Source organism: Oncorhynchus nerka, linkage group LG12, assembly GCF_034236695.1.
Source record: "Oncorhynchus nerka isolate Pitt River linkage group LG12, Oner_Uvic_2.0, whole genome shotgun sequence".
NCBI classification, from domain to species: domain Eukaryota; kingdom Metazoa; phylum Chordata; class Actinopteri; order Salmoniformes; family Salmonidae; genus Oncorhynchus; species Oncorhynchus nerka.
The window spans coordinates 80,048,786-80,070,837 of NC_088407.1; the positions used below are offsets into that span (position 1 = coordinate 80,048,786).

A 22,052-nucleotide genomic window follows, 5' to 3' on the forward strand; every position below is an offset into this window, starting at 1 on the left:
AAAGGGTCAAAAACTGAGGGGTGAACTTGGAGAAATGTAACCGCTCAAATTCATAGACAGATCTATGGATGCAAGGACTGCCCATCCATGGTATCAAAATGATAGTTTTAACCAATGTTTTGAGGCTATACAGTGTTTGTTTACATTTACATTGTTTACAAACACTTGAGTAAAACAAGCTTATATTTGGGGTTCTAATGGGGAACGACAGCTGAACTAAGTTCATGAGGCATTTATAAGTTGTATTCTTCAAGAATCAATGGGCATCATTAAAAATTGATGTAGCATCTAAGGATTCTAGCTGTGACGCGTTACTTTTGCTATACGAAAACGTTTTCCCGCGGTGTCTTACTGTTTTACATGTTTTGTTCAGTTTGTTTTAGCGGCCCTGGTGTAAAAAGCTCCTTCACATTACTGTGTATCATCAACAGCATTTTCATCACCAATAAAAGTTGTTCTTTACTTGCTACAACATGGTTTAAATATCTTCTACGAGAACAGCATCATGTTGACTGATGGTCGAGTCTCAGCTGCTAAAGGTGTGCGCGAGACTGGAGGAGGTTGAGCCTCTATCGGTGAGGTCTGGTAGCAGGGTCTCCATTGGTGAGGTCTGGTAGCAGGGTCTCTATCGGTGAGGTCTGGTAGCAGGGTCTCCATCGGTGAGGTCTGGTAGCAGGGTCTCCATCGGTGAGGTCTGGTAGCAGGGTCTCCATCGGTGAGGTCTGGTAGCAGGGTCTCCATCGGTGAGGTCTGGTAGCAGGGTCTCCATCGGTGAGGTCTGGTAGCAGGGTCTCCATCGGTGAGGTCTGGTAGCAGGGTCTCTATCGGTGAGGTCTGAGCAGTCTCCATCGGTGAGGTCTGGGTCTCCATCGGTGAGGTCTGGTAGCAGGGTCTCCATCGGTGAGGTCTGGTAGCAGGGTCTCCATCGGTGAGGTCTGGTATCAGGGTCTCCTTTCCTGCGGAAGTAGGAACATTTTTAGAAACCGGAACTGAGCTATAAAAAGGTACAACAATTATGGAATAGAACAAAATAAAATCAAAATGACCAAAAAAAGACTATAAACAGACAATATGACAATCACTGACTGGCATTCAAACCGTGGCCAACTATGTTTTGCTCACAGACCTCCCCCATATCCATTTGTACGTATAAGACTGGGAGGGTGTTACTATCTCTGTACAGGGAACTGAGAAGACAACTCTGGTTCCATTAGCTTTACTTTAGCAGCAGAGGAAACTTTGGAAACCACCTTGGACATGACAGGATGTCCTGGAGACTATGAGTAACAAATGCAAAAAAATAAAGTGAATTATGAAGAGATATCTCACTGCACAATCAATGGGCGTATCTCTACTGCTGTAATCCAACCAAAACATCTCTGGGGAGATATTGTAGTGTATAGTAGTTACATTTCTCAATAAATCTTACAAAACAGAAATAAACGAATGTAAGTGAATCATTGGCTCCTGAAAGCAACTCCAAACTGGTTCCTCTCCCAAGCTGGTTGTTCAGAGTATCCATGAAGAGTCTGATTTGCTTGCGAAGGGAACCTATACATACTTTTGACCTCTCGAGGGCACTATAACTCCAATAACACTGTGATCCAACTGGATTGTTATGCAAATCAGAATCTTCTGATAGACAATCGCCATATGCCCCTCCCCCCCATCAATCAATTAGTGGTAATATTTGTATGTTCTTTCATTGGTGAATACACTTCATTATCTTTGAATGACTCCAAGGGAACGTCAAGGGAGATAAATGCACTATGCTCTTGTAAAATATTGTAATTGATAATATACACAGAGTGTACAAAACATCAGGAACCCCCCCCCTCCCTCTTTTGTCCTCAGAACAGCCTCAATACGTCAGGACATGGACTCCACAAGGTGTCTAAAGCATTCCACAGAGATGCTGGCCCATGTTGACTCCAATGCTTCCCACAGTTGTGTCAAGTTGGCTGGATGTCCTTTGGGTCGTGGACCATTCTTGATACACACGGGAAACTGTTGAGTGTGAAAAACCCTGCAGTGGTGAAGTTCTTGACACATACCGGTGCACCTGGCATCTAGTATCATACCCCGTTCAAAGGCACTTTAATCTTTTGTCTTGCCCCTTTCACCCTCTGAATGACACACATACACAATCCATGTCTCAATTGTCTCAAGGCTTAAAAATCCTTCTTTAACCTGTCTCCTCCCCTTCATCTACACTGATTGAAGAGGATTTAACACGTGGCATCAATAAGGAATCATAGCTGTCACCTGGATTCACCTGGTCAGTAAGTTATGGAAAGAGCAGTGTTCCTAATGTTTTGTATACTCAGTGTATTTAGCGGATCTTATCTTTAAAAAGTTATAACTACAAGTACAAACTAACTACAAGTACAAACTAACTACAAGTACAAACTAACTACAAGTACAAACTAACTACAAGTACAAACTAACTACAAGTACAAACTTCCGCAGTACAAATCCAAAACCATTATCAGTGATTTTGATAAGTCAGGTGCACCGTGATCTCTTGCCTGTAGATATTTACCCTACTGTACCTTTCAAATAAAGAATTATTATATCAACTACCCTAGCTGGATTGAAATAGCTCTCAACATGCTCACTTCTCTTGGATACAGGGAAACTGATTGGCTCCAACAAAGGATGGGCACATCCAATAAGAAATGGTCACAAGGTGCACTTCCACCAATAAGTGCACAAGGACAAGGGATTGTTCTAATTCCTTTGTCACAAGGAGAGGAGAAGGCTGTGATCGCCTGGACTGAACTGCACGATGAATCAATGACTGTGGATAGATGATTAACAATAATGAAACATGGTTAGTTGTTGAATTTATGAATCAAGTTGGTCTCCACACACCATTATATTCCTATCCCCAACAAAACAGAACTATAGAAATGCACTGTTAACAGAATCTGGATGCAACCCCCCCCCCCACACACATTTTATAGCAGCATGTCTCCCTAGCAACCATTTCCTATAGCAGGATGTCTGAGGACAAATGACATATAGGAAATCTAATAACGATCTAGTGAAAGACTTCCCTTTGTCTCAGAACAGAGCCCTTCAGAGTAAACATTTTTAAATACACATTGAGATTGATATAAATATTCAATACAATAGAAGAATAACATCCACTTAAGACAATTATAGTGCTTCACAAAGCTTTTATTGACATGCACCCTTTCTCAGACAGACATAACATAACGCATAGTGGAAAAATACATGAGGAAAAGCCAACCCGAAATCAAATATGGTTGTGGTCAATCAATCAATTGTATTTATAAAGCTCTTTTTACATCAGCCGATGTCACAACTCAAACAGCAAGCAATGTAGAAGCACTTGATGGAGGACCAGTGAGGTACATAAGAACAGGTAGGCAGTGGGTGTTGATCTCCAGTACGTGAAGTAGTGTTAATTACTTTAAAGAGACAATCTGCAGTTTGAACAATAACAAAGCGGACCCTCCCGCCGCTGATTTGGTAAACTAGATATAGTTTCAACCATGTTGAGGCTATATAGTGTTTGTTTACATGTTGGGTTTAATGGGTTACGACAGTTGAGGTATAAGCATGTTACGTTCAAGAATCAAGGGGTATGCATCATTAATTTTAAAAAGTCTATAAACAGACATAGCAACTGCAGATTGCTCCTTTAATGATACAAACAACTTGTTTCAGCATAAAAACAGCCTGTCAAATGGTTAACCATCCCAAAACCAATCACTGTATTCTAAATATGTTCTATTAGGAGTTTAAATCCATCAAAATTAATTACCAAGACTTCCTTCGGTGTTGCTATGAAGTTAGTTAACGTCGCTTCACGTAATCCTACTCCATGTGGGAAATGTACTCAGAATATTGACTTCATATTTTTTGGGGGCAATAATTCAGGACATTGAGAGTTTATTGCTTCTGATTCTACATTGAACGTTATTTTCCATATTCATATTTTAGGCCTAGCCTATATGTCAATATTTAGCATGAGTAAATGTTTATGCAGTGTAAATGTTCAAAAAATATGATTTTTGTAAGCTGTAAAAGTGTCAGATTTGGAGTGCTGATCTAGGATCAGGTCCCCCCCCTTTACAAGCAGAAACTTGTCATCCTTCTGAGGGTTTATCACAGGAAGAGCGTCTGCTAAATGACTTAAATGTAATACTAAAATCACTGAAGAAAATTAAACACAAGTTACATACAGTACAATTAACACAATGTGGATTACCTTGGACTTGATATTACTCATTATTATATAGGTGTATGGAATTGTGCACTGATGCAAGGCTTTTCAAAAACAAGTGTTTAGTTTGTCCTCTTTTCTGCTGAGAACACAGCAGTAAAAGCACAAAAAGCTGAATGGAGTATCTACAAGGTCACATTCGCTAGAGCTTGTTAGATGTAAACAGGCAGTCAACCACTGGACTGACAAATGGTTTGGTAAAAATATTGTGTTGGTTTATGTATGGTTCAGAAATATGACATGGGAAAGCAGGGTAAAAAGTGTTTACAATCCACCACATAAGGACAAATCCCTGAGACTTAAAAGCAGTGTCTTTCACATTTACATCTAAAATCCCACTGATAACACTGGTGTTAAAAAGGTTTGGTTTTTTTATTTTAAAAAAAAAACAATAACTAATTGTCACTGTCCCAACAGACTAGACACAGCTCTACAGTCCAGGGCCTGTATTCACAAAGCACGAGTGCTAATCTAAGATCCGTTTTTGCCTTTCAGATCACTATGAATAAGAGTGAGGACCTGGTCCTAGATCATCCCTTCTACTGGCAGACGGTTTGTGAATACAAGCCCTGAAATCAGACTCAAGCCTCCTTGTTTTGGAACATGGTTTAGGATACCACGAAGCTCATCTCCATCTTGTCTTCCAGACACTTGCAGTTCTAGATATGTAATGCCTGATAATAAAAACAAGAAAATCATTGAATACTTGACACTTAGCCTTGCTATACAATCAAGTTGCACAATATGCATGAGTTATGAAAGCTCACCTGCAATGATCACTCTCTAAACTGATCACGGTTGGGTTCAATTCCATGTCAATTCAGCAAGTACACAAATTCCATTGAATTACCTTGACTGAAATTCAAACTGTCCCCAACCCTGACACTGTTCTGAAACCGGGCACTGGGTAGGACAGTACCTCAGCTAGCTTGGAACCCAGCTTGGGGAAGAAGAGGTTTGTTTGGAGTTGGAGAATCCCCCTGCTGTACTTAAGTTATTAGTGGTCGGAGTACCAGAGCGCAGGGGAGAGCGGTCAAAACATAAACCAAGGCAGTCAGCGTCCATCAGCTCATTACGCATGTCACAGTCCAGCCTGCCATTGAACACCTCCAGATCAGGGTCTGAAGGTATTGGGAAGTGGTCCTGAGCATTCAACTGCAAAAGGCATCCAGATCTGCCGTTGGTACCAGAGCCACCAAGCTGCATACAATAATTTCTACTGGATGATGGGAGGTGCTGGAGAATCTGGTTGGCCTGCTGGGCCAATTCATTGCTTGAGCACAAGACTTCATTGTCAGGTGTTGACAAGCCAACCTGAGCCCACCAACCGGGCACTGGGAGAGTCTGTGAATTTGGACCTGCAGCACAGTCCCGGATTGATGATGACATAGGGTCCTTGCGGAGAAGCATAGCATTCCGCTGGGAATTCTGGGACAAAGTGACAGAGGCGCTGGCTTGTGACATCATCGGGTCAGAGTGTGTGAGCATGACGTCGCTGACATGGCTGCCATGGGTCTCCAGGTTCATTTGGTCTTGCAGAGTGTGGTGGTTGTTGAAACGAGAGGACAGGCAGGAGAAGGAAGCTTGGTGGTTCTCCTGGATGGTCTGCATGGGGGACTGACGTAGGGAGGCCACTGAAGAGGGTGGGGGGCTGAGCAGGAAGATGGTCCCGGGAGGGCCGAAGCTGCCGGAGGACGGGACGACCAGACTACTGCTGCTTCCTGGACACGTGTAGGTAAACACTGAGCTCCCCGTCTGATTGGTTCTGCTCTCCACTTCCTGCCCCTGGGGCTGCTGGGACGCCGTAAGGCTGATGTTGTCAAGAAAGTCGCCCATCAGGTGGTCAGGGAGCCCGTCGTTGAGGTTCATAGTAAGGGCCATGTCGCCCAGACCGAGGCTGGCGGTGGAGGGGGACAATCTGCTGGGACTGGAGTAGAGGGGTGCGATCGAGTCGTCATCCAGAGCCTCGTCAAGTTCCGGGTTGGCCAGGATAGGGGAGAGGCGGCCACTGACCGTGCTGGCGTTGGAGTTGGTACGTGACCTGAAGTCTGTCCAGGTGTCCAGTTCGTCGCTGCTGCGAGACGTGGGACTTCCTGTCCACTTGGACAGGCTAGAGGACAAAGATAAACTCTCGGAGCTGCCATCTTGGAAGGTTTGTAGGCCTAGAGATGCCTTCGTCGCGGCTCGGCCTCGAGCACCTTTGATCAGCTTGTTGCCGTTGTCCATGGATACGGCCCGTCGTCGTGGAGCTTTGCCACTTTTCCCAACCTCTGGGTTGACCATCCACCAGGAACTCTTCCCTGTTCCTTCATTATGCACCCGCATAAAACGACTGTGGAGAGAGAGGTTGTGTCGGATGGAGTTCTGGAGACAGAGGAAAGGGTTGGTTACAATTAGGTCACTTCAGTTGTGTAATTAGTGTTACTACACAGGTTTAAGAGCAACACTATAACGTGATCATTGTTTTAATGGAGTGAGCCCAATACACGTGGATTTAGCAGTATTGATTTATGTGCTGATGCAAATTTGTGAATTATCTTTGATGTTAAAGATTCTTGGCGGTAAGTGGTAACTTTGCTCCAAAATGTTGTTATTCCTATGGAGACTTATGATATTTTCCACAACCTCTGTACTCAAACAAACTGGGCACTAAGCAGAAAAGCTAAATAAAAAAGGAGGAAACACTAATATACACTGGTTATTCTACTGCAGTTAGTTACACAATGTGTTTGTCTTCTTCTGGGAGATACAGTATTCTACTGCAGTTAGTTACACAATGCGTTTGTCTTCTGGGAGATACAGTATTCTACTGCAGTTAGTTACACAATGCGTTTGTCTTCTGGGAGATACAGTATTCTACTGCAGTTAGTTACACAATGTGTTTGTCTTCTGGGAGATACAGTATTCTACTGCAGTTAGTTACACAATGCGTTTGTCTTCTGGGAGATACAGTATTCTACTGCAGTTAGTTACACAATGCGTTTGTCTTCTGGGAGATACAGTATTCTACTGCAGTTAGTTACACAATGTGTTTGTCTTCTGGGAGATACAGTATTCTACTGCAGTTAGTTACACAATGCGTTTGTCTTCTGGGAGATACAGTATTCTACTGCAGCTGTGACCTATTTTCTGTCTTCTGGAAAAGGTCTAATGGAGTTCCCTGGAGATATTCTCAACCATGTAGCGTTTAAATGAAAGTCTGTATTCAGGCTACACGAAGAGTGATGCCGTAGAGCAGAGGAACCAGCGCAGTAAGTCATCTCTGGCACTGCAGCACCAGGGTTCAGAGGGCTGGGCTAATGAGATGTATGGATGGGAGTGGTTCTAGTCTCCCATTTAGGCAAGCGTTAGCTGACAGCTTGATTGGTGGTATACAAATTAGATATGTCCCATATGGTTTTAGGTTTAATTTTTTGTTGTTGCATAATAGCCTACGTAAGCATTCCGCTAGAATCACACAATAGTCTACAAAGCTGGTAAGTTCTGTGATGTGAGAGATATGACTGACCAAGTCTGTCCACGATGTACTGTGTCATTGGGCCTGACCAAGCCGGTCTAGATTTTACTTTGGGTCAATAGGTTGGTCTTGTGAAATCAAACTTTTAGCAAAGCCCTCGCTTACTCCAGGCCAATTAATTACAGGGTTACACCAACCCGTGAACCTTTTCATCACCCAGTCAGTAAGGAGTTAAACATGCTTCTCTTCTCCTTAACTCTTAATAACTCAGCCTGTCTTTCTTTTATGGACTAGCCTGGCAAGGTGGTCATGACTAAGGTTAGCGGATCAGGGTAACACAAACCTACCTCATTAAGATCCAAAATGTATTCTTTGTTACATCATTTCGATTATACATTAAGGAAAATACAATCAAACTACAAAAGGCTCATTCTTGAGGACCCATGTAGCCCAATCCAGAACGTTTCCTTGTAGGCCAAGTCATTTGATTGTTGTGATGCCTTTAAAAAAAACTATACAAACGCCTCTAGGTGTTTCTTTTGTTGTTTTAGCTCAGCTGGGACTGACGTCAAAAGAAAGGTAATTATTTGTGGCCGAGACGGTCAAAAGCCTAAGCCCCTTTCCACTCCCACATTCTAGGCTTTTCCAAGATCTTGGAACTTCACGTTGACTATTCAGTTAAATTAATGGCTTTGTTGCCAAGCTATGTAGTTGGAACTCAAGCCCGCTATGGAAGAGTAGTAGGAATAATGTTTCCCACAACCCTCAGGCAGCGACAAGTCCCAGACCATTTATATGAAAACCTCAAAAAGTATTGTGCAGCGTGCAGACTTCGCATCTCTCTCCCAAGTGCTCCTCCGTGTGGAGAAAGAAACCGGGGTACGCATGTTGGCTTTCTCCTCAAACCTGTCACACTAGTAGGCTAGCTGGCTGGCCAGCGTGGCCACATCTATATAAAAAAATGTAAAAAAGATGTCCATCCCCATGTCAGTCGACGTGTGCAACACTACCTCGAGGCCTGTGAACTGAACACCTTGTAATTAATTCTGCTTTCGTCACTGATGTGATATCAAACAACCACATGGTAAACAACCCTCTTCCAGTTGTGGAAAATCTATCAAAATCAAATCAACTAAGCAAGATCCTATGGATCCTCTGATGGAATTTCAGAGTGAAAAGATATGACATCTAAAATGTGATCTCTATACTGTACGTGCTTCCTGTAGAAAGACTGTGCCAAAAGCACCCAGTGTAGTTAGTGCTCCCTTCCCCCACCCTGTCAGCGCACAGCAGCAGCAGCCTTTAAGCAAAGCCTTGTGAACAGACAGAGCCTCTCCCTCACACACAAACCCTCCATTTCTCACTCTTCCTCCATCCCACATATCTGTCACCCTCTACTACACCCCCCCCCCCCCCACACACACACTTCTCTCAGGCTCTCCTGTTATCTCTCACTGCTGACCAACAGTTTCCAGTCAGCTGATTGTGCTAAGGCCACCAGCCAATGAAAAAAAGGAGGTATGGAGCACAACTGCCAATGGCAAGCCTTCCATTGATTTAAAGCTAATCGTAGTAGGTAGGCCCATAACACTGCATCAGAGCATTAGCTAGGGCTGGCACAATTATTGTATTATCGTGTAAGTAACCAACAATTACAGACAATAAGTAGACAGTTACCCTAATAGCAGTTTATACTTTCTACATGGAGGGTAAAGTTGTTCATTTTTGGACGAGCGCAGTACAATGGTACAGTCGGGAGTAAAAACCTTTGTTTCCAAAAGTTTCAAGTGGTCAAAACCATTTGTTTTTGAGAAGTGGGTTTCACCAAAAATGTGTTGTATTAAGGATGTCATAGCTCATTGTCAAAGATGCATTATGATGGATTACAAGCTCAACATCATTCAACCAAAATGATTACGGTCAATTGCAAGACAATTCATCGTTACCCAAAACTCAAGAACCGTCACATGCCTACAATAGCTACAGCAAAGGGGTTGGTGATCCATCTAGCAAGCCTCACAATGCATAGAATCAATACTCTAAAAATAAGGTTAGTTACATGTTGAAAGAGTTGGGTTGGCTGCGAGGTTAAATAAAAACTACATTCAAGGTTGAATACAAGAACTGGTGTAAGACAAAACAGCATTATCACAGTGTGAGCTGGATTAACTACTGTACATCAGAGATAATATGTACATGTATTTTACCCCTTATTTGTTACTAAGTCTCCATATACAGCATCCGGAAAATATTCATCTCCCCTCACTTTCTCAACATTGTTATGTTACAGCCTTATTCTAAAATTGATTTACATTTTTTTTTCTCAAACACAATACCTCATAATAACAAAGTGAATAGGTTAAAAATTTTTGCAAATGTATTCAAAAATAAAACAGAAATATCTTATTTACATAAGTATTCAGACCCTTGGCTATGAATTTTGAAATATAGCTCAGATGCTTCCTGTTTCCATTTATCATCCTTGATATGTTCCTACAACGTGATTCGAGTCCACCTGTGGTAAATTCAATTGATTGGACATGGTTTGGAAAGGCACACACACACCTGTCTATAAAGGATGATAAAGGTCCCACAGTTGAGTCTTAAATGAAGAAGTTTGTAACCACCAAGACTCTTCCTAGAGCAGGCCGCCCGTCCAAACTGAGCAACTGGGAAGGGCCTTGGTCAGGGAGGTGCTCAAGAACGTGATGGTCACTGACAGCGCTCCAGAGTTACTTTGTGGAGATGGTTGTCCTTCTGGAAGGTTCTCCCATCTCTGCAGCACTCCACCAATCAGGCCTTTACAGTAGTGGCCAGGCTCCACCTGACAGCCTACTTGCAGTTTGCCAAAAGGCACCTAAAGACTCTCAGACCATGAGAAACAAGATTCTCTGGTCTGGTGAAACTAAGATTGAACACTTTGGCCTGAATGCCATGTGTCACGTCTGGAGGAAACCAGGCAGCACTTAGCCAATACTATCCCTATGGTGAAGCATGGTGGCAGCATCATGCTGTGGGGAAGTTTTTCAGCGAGCCAGGATCGAGGGAAAAATGAACGGAGCAAAGTAGAGAGATCCTTGATGAAAACCTGCTCCAGGGCGCTCAGGACATCAGATTGGGGTGAAGATTCACCTTCCAACAGGACTACGACCCTAAGCACACAGCTAAGACAACACAGGAGTGGCTAAATGTCCTTGAGTGGTCCAGCCAGAGCCCGGACTTGAACCCGGTCGAACATATCTGGAGAGACCTGAAAATAGCTGTGCAGTGATGCTCCCCATCCAACCTGACAGAATGAGGGGAACTACAGAAGAATGGGAGAAATTTCCCAGATGCCATGATTCTGAAACAGGTCTTTGAAAACCTCTTTAGGAATGGGTTTTTATTGAGGGAAGGGTCTGAATACTTGTGATATTTTTGCAAATGTATATAAAAACAAATACATTTGTCATTATGGGGTGTGTAGATTGATGAGGAAAAAAACAAAACAATTTAATACATATTTGAAAAAGGCTGTAACGTGACAAAATGTGGAAAAAGTGAAGGGGTCTGAATACCTTCATTAACCAAACGGTACCGGGGGACCTTAAGACAGATGTTGTGAAGCCTGTGTATAACCACCATGTATGTGTTGGTGAGAGTCTCACCTTTACACAGAGGGGTTATATTATTGTGTAACCCAAACTGTTCAGACGATCGTGAGAAGACCCGTTTTCGGGACGTCTCATGGTCTGACAAACACCGCTCTAGCTCGGTCACATTTCAACGCAGATGCGGAAGTGTTATATAGGCAGATGTGGTGGATTGGGACACAACCAATAAAAAATAAAAAACAGATCTCTAGCTTAAAGTGATGGATTTTTAATGGTGATTTTTGTATTATGCTAATTAGATTTCCACATGGGTGCAGACATGGACCTTGTTAAAATGTTCCCCAAATAAGCTTTGTTGTACAATAAAAAAAAAGGTTAAAGGTCAAATACACTGTTTCACACAGTCAGCAATAAACTAATTCAGGGCTTATACCTAGGCTAAAAATAAACCTTACACAGTGATCATTTCATCCAAACAGTTGAACTTTTTTTGCAATAATTACAGATGTGGCTTTGAAGTCTTAAGAAAATGCCCTTTCATTCCTCTTGTAAGGTTGTTTTATTTTAAACTGCATCGTTGGGAATGGCTCGTAAGCATGCATTTCACGGTAAAGGCTACATCAATTGTATTCGGCGCCATGTGACAAATACAATTTGATTGTAAATTTGATTTTACTAACATGTAGCAGGGCATTACAGAAAATGAACAAAGGTCTCGTAAACAATCACTCAAGCACACATGCTAGTGAGTAACCAGCTAATCTTCATATTTAAAGTTGAGCCAAATTGGATGCATTTGCTATCTAACAGGGTTATGAACACACCCTTCTGTCCATCTCAACTTATTGAACAGCATGCTAACCTGTCCACCTTGTTCAGATGTTGAAATCAAGTGGCCTACCTTATTTCTCAGATTGAGAACGAGTTGCCAATTCCTTATATAAAATTGTGTTTATGCTTATTGCACAGACTAGACTGCTAGTATAACAGTCTTCGGCTAAAATGCTGTTAGTGGTGTGTGGTACCGCAATAAACACGACACACTGAGCAAACGTTTTCTAGAATGAATAAAGCTTCATAGATACTCCTATTTGAGTAGTGTCTGCTCCGCAAGTAATATGACATATGGGTGTCATTAAAAAGTCATCTTTTCTATTACAGTCAAATCATGTCTTCGTGTGTTTAAGCCCAAATGACCGATCTGGTCGGACCAAATCTCAAATGGCGAGTTCAAACCGCTCGTCAAAGAGGAAGAAGTGATCTCTCATCTTTGTTGTAGTGTGTGGCAGGGGGAGAGGATTGGTGTGTGTAAACAGGAAGAGGTGAAGCGAGAGGTTTCACTCTCACCAAAATAAGCCCAATGTGTTTCTATGGGCTTATTTTGGACCTAAATTGTCACCTGCCTTCAGCACAACTCCTATTGTTAGGACAGAGACATGAGCATCTCCTCATTATATCCAGATCTCTGGTGTAAATGTGAAGGTGCACACAGCACAGGAATTAAATAGATGAGACCAAAAAGACAACATGAACGAACCAGCAGACAAATGCTCATTAAAAAAATACAAATAATTTAAAAAAATACACGCATTAGGAATATCGTGCAAAACGAATACAAATTAATTGAATGAATTTGATATATGACCCAGCCCTATGTTATTACTATGATCATTATTCCTTTCCATGGTCTTCTGGAAAACAAGCGTTTCACTACACCCGCAATAACATCTGCTAAATATGTGTATGTAACCAATAAAATGTGATTTAAATGGAGACAAACCTCTATTCCGCATCCAACAGTTGTAACGGATTACAAACCTAGGTTATTTCTATTCTATTATTTCCCCCCCCCCCATTTCAATCCAGCAAAGCTGAAGCTTTCATTAGACTTGATTCCATGACGGATGGATTGGTTTTCCAGGCCAAACTAATCCCTGGAATGAAACCGAGGCAGGAGACGAGAGAGAGCAGAAAGCCTTGCAGACCAACATAGACTAGACTGCGTTTAACCACATAAGGGCACTCGGAGAGGCCTGGGGTGTACTCACTTTGAACCAAGCGGAAGCAAACGGGCCAAAACAGAGACCAACTACCTGAACTGGGGGAGAAAAAAAAAATACATTTATTGGAAGGGAGTCCCACTAGTCCTCAGCAGCCTCATCATACCTGGGAAGGGAGTCCCACTAGTCCTCAGCAGCCTCATCATACCTGGGAAGGGAGTCCCACTAGTCCTCAGCAGCCTCATCATACCTGGGAAGGGAGTCCCACTAGTCCTCAGCAGCCTCATCATACCTGGCAAGGGAGTCCCACTAGTCCTCAGCAGCCTCATCATACCTGGGAAGGGAGTCCCACTAGTCCTCAGCAGCCTAATCATACCTGGGAAGGGAGTCCCACTAGTCCTCAGCAGCCTAATCATACCTGGGAAGGAGTCCCACTAGTCCTCAGCAGCCTAATCATACCTGGGAAGGGAGTCCCACTAGTCCTCAGCAGCCTAATCATACCTGGGAAGGGAGTCCCACTAGTCCTCAGCAGCCTAATCATACCTGGGAAGGGAGTCCCACTAGTCCTCAGCAGCCTAATCATACCTGGGAAGGGAGTCCCACTAGTCCTCAGCAGCCTCATCATACCTGGGAAGGGAGTCCCACTAGTCCTCAGCAGCCTAATCATACCTGGGAAGGGAGTCCCACTAGTCCTCAGCAGCCTAATCATACCTGGGAAGGGAGTCCCACTAGTCCTCAGCAGCCTAATCATACCTGGGAAGGGAGTCCCACTAGTCCTCAGCAGCCTCATCATACCTGGGAAGGGAGTCCCACTAGTCCTCAGCAGCCTAATCATACCTGGGAAGGGAGTCCCACTAGTCCTCAGCAGCCTAATCATACCTGGGAAGGGAGTCCCACTAGTCCTCAGCAGCCTAATCATACCTGGGAAGGGAGTCCCACTAGTCCTCAGCAACCTAATCATACCTGGGAAGGGAGTCCCACTAGTCCTCAGCAGCCTAATCATACCTGGGAAGGGAGTCCCACTAGTCCTCAGCAGCCTAATCATACCTGGGAAGGGAGTCCCACTAGTCCTCAACAGCCTCATCATATGTAGATCGCTATAAAAGGGACTCATTTGGAACACACTTGTGTTTAACTGCCCCTTGGTTATGATCTTGTAACTGTCAACTGTTCTAATAAATCCACTTAAATCACTAGCAGTTTTGTATTTATTTTAAAAATATACTTTAAAAAAAAGGCAAGTCAGTTAAGGACAAATTCTTATTTACAATGACGTTCTACCCCAACCAAACCCTAACCTGGACGACGCTGGGCCAATTGTACTCCGCCCTATGGGACTACCAAATATGGCCGGTTGTGATACAGCCTGAAATTGAACCAGGGTCTGTAATGACGCCTCTAGCGCTGTAATGCAGTGCCTTAGACCGCTTCTCTTCTTGGGAGCCCAAAACAATTGGTTAACCTAAAGTGTTTTAAAAGTTGCAACTAATGACAAAGATTCCGTTACAAGAGTTTGTTGTGATTAGAGATTTGCATGGAGGCCTGCAGGCCAGAAGTCCTTTACTACATGGTTTACATTTACATTTAAGTCATTTAGCAGACGCTCTTATCCAGAGCGACTTACAAATTGGTGCATTCACCTTATGACATCCAGTGGAGCAGCCACTTTACAATAGTGCATCTAAATCTTTTAAGGGGGGTGAGAAGGATTACTTTATCCTATCCTAGGTATTCCTTAAAGAGTTTATTTTCAGAGATGCTGGCAAGGCTTGCAAATAAAGGTGAGTAAGTCCATAGTCTTTCCAGTTCTTTCTTTAAAGATTATTAAAAACATTTGATTCATGAAGGCAACTTGAAGTGCTTCCCCGAACTCAGTCCTCAGCACCCCAAGGGGAGCAAGTTTGGGTTTTTGCCTTAGCACTACACAGTGGATTCAAAATAATCAACAAGCGTTGGTAATTTGAACCAGCCGTGTAGTACTACGGCCAAAAACGTGTACCCCTTGGGGTCCTGAGGACCGAGTTGTTTTTTTCCCCTCTCTCAACACTGCTCTACTGCATGCAAATACCCTTAGTCTCAGGTTTCCACTAGTTACCACAGCCACAACGGCTAGATTGTTTTCAGTTCATTTTTACAATGTTATGAATTTAAGGTTAGGCTACCCCATTCATAGACGCAAACTGTTTTAGCGCCTATTGACAATAGTATCTTCTGACTGGGAGAGTTTTGTTAAGCACCCCGATGCTTGATGTAAACATTAACACACGTCACTTGCGGTACTGTTTTGGAAATAAAGAACATATTTGGGATATCAGCAGGAAATGAGTTTTTTTTAAACAAAAGGAGGTTCAATTACTACACAACCCTTTATAGGGTTAGCGTTCCCACACGGCCAAATCTCCATGTTACAGACCTTATATACAGATTATCGATGTTTCTAAACGTTCAACACACAGCGTCGGGATTGTAGTTCACAAGCCAGTCGTGGGCGAAGCTAATGGCTGAAAACTGTTAGAAGGCAGAATGCCGCCTAGAGTTTAAGAGCTAAGGTTAGACATAAGGTTAGCAGTGTGGTTATGGTTAGCAGTGTGGTTATGGTGAAAGTTAAAAATCTAATTAAAAGATAGGCACGGCTTATTAAGTTTTGGTTGAGGTAACGACTCCTGATATGACTGTGTCAGAGGAACTCTAGAATCCTAGTAGCCTAGCCTGGATCTAAAATTAAGTAAAACTGAACAATTAACCTATAGCCCAACTCAACCAAACCAGAGAAATAATGTAAAGTATTCAGAAACCTTGACATTTTATTACAGCCTTAATCTAAAACTGATTGCAATTTTTTTTTCTCAATCTACACACAATACCTCATAATGAAAACGCAAAAACAGGTTTAAACATTTTTACAAATGTATTAAGAAAAAAGAATTACCTTATTTACATAAGAATTCAGACCCTTTAATATGAGACTCGAAATTGAGCTCAGGTGCATCCTGTTCCCATTGATCATCCTTGAGATGTTTCTACAACTTGATTGGACATGATTTGGAAAGGCACACACCTGTCTATATAAGGTCCCACAGTTGACAGTGCATGTCAGAGCAAAAACCAAGCCAAGGAAAAGGAATTGTCCATAGAGCTCCGAGACAGGATTGTGTCGAGGCAAAGATCTGGGGGAGGGTACCAAAACAATTCAGCAGCATTGAAGTTTCCCCCAAGAACAGTGGCCTGAATCATTCTTAAATGGCAGTTTGGAACCATCAAGACTGTTCCTAGAGCTGGCTGCCCGGCCAATCGGGGGAGAGGGGCCTTGGTCAGGGATCAAGAACCCGATGGTCCCTCTGACAGAGCTCCAGAGGTCCTCTGTGGAGATGGGAGAACCTTCCAGAAGGACAACCATCTCCGCAGCACTTGCAGCCCATTTGGCGTTTGTCAAAAGGCACCTAAAGACTCTCAGACCATGAGAAACTATTTTCTCTGGTCTGATGAAACCAAGATAAACTTCTGACTTCAACATTGTGTACATAAACTAGTATTAATGACTCCAACCTAAGTGTTTCAACCTTCAACCCTCCACAAATGTCTTGTTAACAAGCTATAGTTTTGGCAAGTCGGTTCAGACATCTACTTTGTGCAAGACAAGTATTTTTTCCAACAATTGTTTACAGACGGATGATTTCGCTTGTAATTCACTGTACCACAATTCCAGTGGGTCAGAAGTTTACATACACTAAGGTGACTGTGCCTTTAAACAGCTTGGAAAATTCCAGAAAATTCCATGGCTATAGAAACTTCTGATAAATTATGTCAATTAGCCTGAGTCAATTGGAGGTGTACCTGTGGATATATTTCAAGGTCTACTTTCAAACTCAGTGCCTCTTTGCTTGACATCAAGGGAAAATCAAAAGAAATCAGCCAAGACCTCAGAAAAAAAATTGTAGACCTCCAGAGGTCTGGTTCATCCTTGGGAGCAATTTCCAAATGCCTGAAGGTACCGCGTTCATCTGTACGAACAATAGTACGCAAGTATAAACAATATGGGACCATGCAGCAGTCATACCGCTCTGGAAGGAGACGCGTTCTGTCTCCTAGAGATGAACGTACTTTGGTGCGAAAAGTGCAAATCAATCCCAGAACAGCAAAGGACCTTGTGAAGATGCTGGATAAAACAGCTACAAAAGTATAAATATGCACAGTAAAACAAATCCTATATTGACAGCCTGAAAGACCGATCAGCAAGGAAGAAGCCACTGCTCCAAAACCGCCATAAAAAAGCCAGACTACGGTTCACAACTGCACATGGAGACAACGATCACACTTCTTAGATAAATGGTCTGGTCTGATGAAACAAAAACAGAACTGTTTGGCCATAATGACCATCCTTATGTTTGGAGGAAAAAGGGGAAGGCTTGCAAGCCGAAGAACACCATCCCAACCGTGAAGCACAGGGGTGGCAGCATCATGTTATGGGGTTGTTGTGTGGATATATTGAAGCAACATCTCAAGGCATCAGTCAGGAAGTTAAAGCTTGGTCACAAATGAGTCTTCCAAATGGACAATGACCCCAACCATACTTCCAAGTTGTGACAAAATGGCTTAAGGACAACAAAGTCAAGGTATTGGAGTTGCCATCACAAAGCCCTGACCTCAAGTCTATAGAAAGCTTGTAGGCAGAAATGAAAAGGTGTGTGCGAGCAAGGAGGCCTACAAACCTGACTCAGTTACTTCAGCTCTGTCAGGAGGAATGGGCCAAAATTCACCCAACTTACTATGGGAAGCATGTGGAAGGCTACCCGAAATGTTTGACCCAAGTTAAACAATTTAAAGGCAATGCTACCAAATACTAATTGAGTGCATGTAAACTTCTGACCCAATGGGAATGTGATGAAAGAAATAAAAGCTGGGGGGAGGCAGAAGAGGCTTCTGGTGCAAGTCTTGATGTCCTTGAGTGGCACAGCCAGAGCCCGGACTTGAACCCGGTCAAACATCTCTGGAGAGACCTGAAAATAGCTCCCCATCAAACCCGACAGAGCGTAAAAGCCCCATATACTACTGCGACCTGTATGCTCTCGTTGGCAACGAATATGTAGTGAGGGCCAGCCAAACCCACTGGCAAAGGTAAAGCCCCACCTTGTCTCAGCTCACCGGTCACCATAGCAGCACCCACCCGTAGCACGCGCTCCAGCAGGTATATTTCACTGGTCATCTCCAAAGCCAACACCTCCTTTGGCCAGCTTTCCTTCCAGTTCTCTGGTGCCAATGACTAGAATGAATTGCAAAAATCACTGAAGTTGGAGACAAATCTCCCTCACTAACTTTAAGCATTAGCTGTCAGAGCAGCTTACCGTTCATTACACCTGTACACAGCCCATCTGTAAATAAAACACCCAACTACCTAATCCCCATATTTCTTTGCTCCTTTGCACCCCAGTATCTCTACATCTATCACTCCAGTGTTGCTAATTGCTAAATTGTAATTATTTTGCCACTATGGCCTATTTATTGCCTTCCCTCCCTAAACGTACTTCATTTTCACACACTGTATATAGATTTTTCTCACACTGTATGTAGATTTTTCTCACACTGTATGTAGATTTTTCTCACACTGTATGTAGATTTTTCTCACACTGTATGTAGATTTTTCTCACACTGTTTATAGATTTTTCTATTGTGTTATTGACTGTACGTTTGTTTATCCCATGTGTAACTCTGTGTCACACTACTTTTCTTTATCTTGTCCAGGTCGCAGTTGTAAATGAGAACTTGTTCTCAACTGGCCTACCTGGTTAAATAGAAGGTGAAATAAAATAAATTAAAAAATAATCTATTTTCTATTTAATAAATTAAAAACCTGTTTTTGCTTTGTTATTATGGGGTATTGTGCAGATTGATGTTTGTTTTTAAATACATTTTAGAATAAGGCTGTAACGTCACAAAACATGGACAAAGTCAAGGGGTCTGAAAACTTTCCCAATACACTGTGTATGTCTCTGTCCTGAATGCGAGACAACACCTGATTGTCCTCAATTTCTCCAAATGGTCTTCATCAAGAGGGCTGAATGACAATTGGTGCATCTTTCTGCGGGGGGACCGGGCAGTCCCTGGGCAGTGCTTCATCATTGGGTACATTCTGAGATCACCCCGTTCTTAATCAGGCAGCCATACACTGTTCAATCTTAGTTGGTTATCATTAAAAGAACAGCATCACCTCATGCCATTTAGGGCCTAACCATCTCATCTAATATACGCTGAGAGACATGGTCTAACATACCATACTGTGGTCCGCATGTGATTGAATGCGTCCGAGTGTCTGTTCGAATGCACCTTTAAAATGTTGGAATACTTCTTGATGTAATATGATTCAAATAAAGTCTTTAACGTGGTTGTGTGTAGTTGTCTGTGTGTGTGTGTACCTGTCCACTACAATATGTACATTATGTACCTAAAAGGTGGATTTACTCCAAGTGAAAGCAATGTATTTCTTTATCAATTCAGACGCCACCTTCAGATGACAGTGTACCTTAAAAACACATGGGCTCAGTCACAGCGCTCCGTTAGTGTTCTGACTGAACGCATAATTCCCATATCAGTGATGTCACCCCACTACCACTGCTTACCTTCCAGCCTGCAGAGCTGTTGCTGTCCCCTTTGTCCTTGAAGTAAGTGACAGATCTCACCATCCAATCATAGATCTGGGCTAACGTCAGCCTCTGGTCCGGGGAGCTCTCTATGGCCTGGGTGATGAGGTCCGCATAGGAGTAGTTCCCCCAGGCATTCCTCCGAGTTGAGGACTTCCTAGGTTGGGAGGCCAGGCCATTGAGAGCTGTGATAGCATGCGTCTGTGAAGACCCGGCCTCCTCTTTTGAAGTTGGGGTTAGTACTTCTTTCTTAGTGGTGACAGGGAGGGTTTGGTGTTCAGATAAGTTATTTGTGTTCTGAGGTATAGTTATGCCACCATTCAAATTGTTGACAGGAGTGGAGCTAGAGATGCTAGGCGCTGTGACATAATCCTCCTCGTCCTCCGGGATGATGTCATCGTTCGACTCGGGCTTCCCTGTGTTGGACTCCGGTCGAGGCAGAGGCCAGGTACAAGACCTCGGTCGTTTCTGGGGCTCGAAGTCCGGATCGATGTCAATATCATTGTGCGGTACTTCAGCCATATTCCTCTCCTTGGTTTGTCGCTTGTATTCGGTATACACTGATTAACAAAATTGCATTCCATTAATAAAATAGTATTTGTTTGGTTATCATGCATAATATCAGCATGACATTACCAGACTATTAAAACAATGAGTACAATAACTAGTACCCACATTCCACACCTCCAGCGATAGAACCCCACGTGCGTCCAGTCGACTGTCTTCTCTCTGCTGATCGCAGCAAAATTGATGGCGCGACTTAAAAGCCCCTTTTTTAATGTGCATTGAGCTAGTACTGCAGCGTCTGTTTGTACTTTGTAAAAAGAAAAAAATATATATAAAATGTGTTAATACATACGTTAGGTGGTGGAATTATATTGAATCCCTTATCTTGGGAATGGCGTGTAGAGCGTCCTCAATGAATAGATAACGTTAGCTACTCAATCAACAGCGTTCCGTTTGCCCGTGTTTCTTTACCATTTCCAATATGCGGGTTACATCAAAATGTAAAACTAGCACCTTCACATTCCGAATGCAGCTGCCATCTTGACCATTTCCTTTCGAAGTCCTTTATTATTCGTTTAGCTAGGAGCAGAGCACCACCGGGAGCTTTCTTTCCCTGCCTCCAGCAAGCTAGCTACTGGTTACCATCGATACATTTTCAGCATTTGCACCGAGTCCAATTGTAGAGTTAAACTACTTACAAAATGTTGCATGTCGAAATTCGAATAAATAAAACATTCGCTCCGTCTGTGACTCTGTGCTTCCTCTCCTCATCTCGAGTAGTCGTGCACACCACACACTCAACCTCCAAGGCCATCCCTAACTGGCTACTAGCACTGTAGTACAATACAATTAGCCTAGCAACTAGTAGTCCCAGAGGACAGAACAGACCTGCGCTAAAGGAATCGGCTTTTAAAGAGACACGCTGTATCACATCACATTGACAGGTTGGAACATTTCAAGTGACGTTAAATGAACGCAACATACTAATGCCGCGTTCATGTGCTAGTCGGAACTCGACAATTTCCGACTTGGTACTGGTTGGAGTTAATCAAGTACTGCGTTCAATGAATTAGCTAATTTGACATTTACGACTTTCCTAGTTCAGACTAGCACGTGAATGCAGCACAATAATATCATTTAAAGGCGCAATATGCAGGACTCTAATTTCCGTTTATGCGACAAAACAAGCACTCAGAATGTAGAGAATCATTGTACCATCTAAACCGCTGTGAAATATATTTTTAATAACCAAAAATGTTGTATTTTCAGCAGGTGGAAGCTAGTGTACAAAACCTTAAGTACAAAAACCAAAAACGAAATGTAAGAACTGAAAGCATAGAAATATAGAACATAGAACATATCTACCGCTTCGTAGACTTGCTTTCAATGGGAATTACAGATCTATAACTCAATTTCTATGCGAATTGGGTCAGGACACCCCAAAAAGTTATTGCAGCTTTAATACAGTGACGTGTCATCATAATTCTACAGAATTACAAAGGTATTTACTTGGAATTTAAAATAATTATTATAATACTATTATGATCATGAAATCGCTTCAGAGGGCAAAATTACACAAGGTACTGCACAGTCAAGATATGTCAT

At 42.7% G+C, this 22,052-nt stretch overlaps 1 protein-coding gene across 3 annotated transcripts; it reads right to left on the bottom strand.

The window, feature by feature from the left end:
- Positions 1-3,162: 3,162 nt before the first annotated feature.
- On the bottom strand, positions 3,163-21,393 carry LOC115138754 (forkhead box protein O3-like). 3 transcript variants are annotated; one of them, XR_010465418.1, is made up of 3 exons: positions 19,920-21,393; positions 5,023-6,619; positions 3,163-4,929 (listed from the first exon to the last, which is right to left on the bottom strand). XR_010465418.1 is itself a non-coding variant. In XM_065025851.1 (3 exons), exons 2-3 carry the CDS (start codon positions 20,460-20,462, stop codon positions 5,180-5,182), a joined length of 1,983 nt encoding a protein of 660 aa, XP_064881923.1. In that variant the 5' UTR covers positions 20,463-20,754; positions 20,919-21,393; the 3' UTR covers positions 3,163-5,179. The 3 variants fall into 3 exon arrangements, 2 of the variants coding, with proteins under 2 accessions (XP_064881923.1, XP_029531797.2); XM_065025851.1 differs by having other exon boundaries at positions 3,163-6,619; positions 19,920-20,754; positions 20,919-21,393; XM_029675937.2 differs by having other exon boundaries at positions 3,163-6,619; positions 19,920-20,500; positions 20,616-21,393.
- Positions 21,394-22,052: the final 659 nt, after the last annotated feature.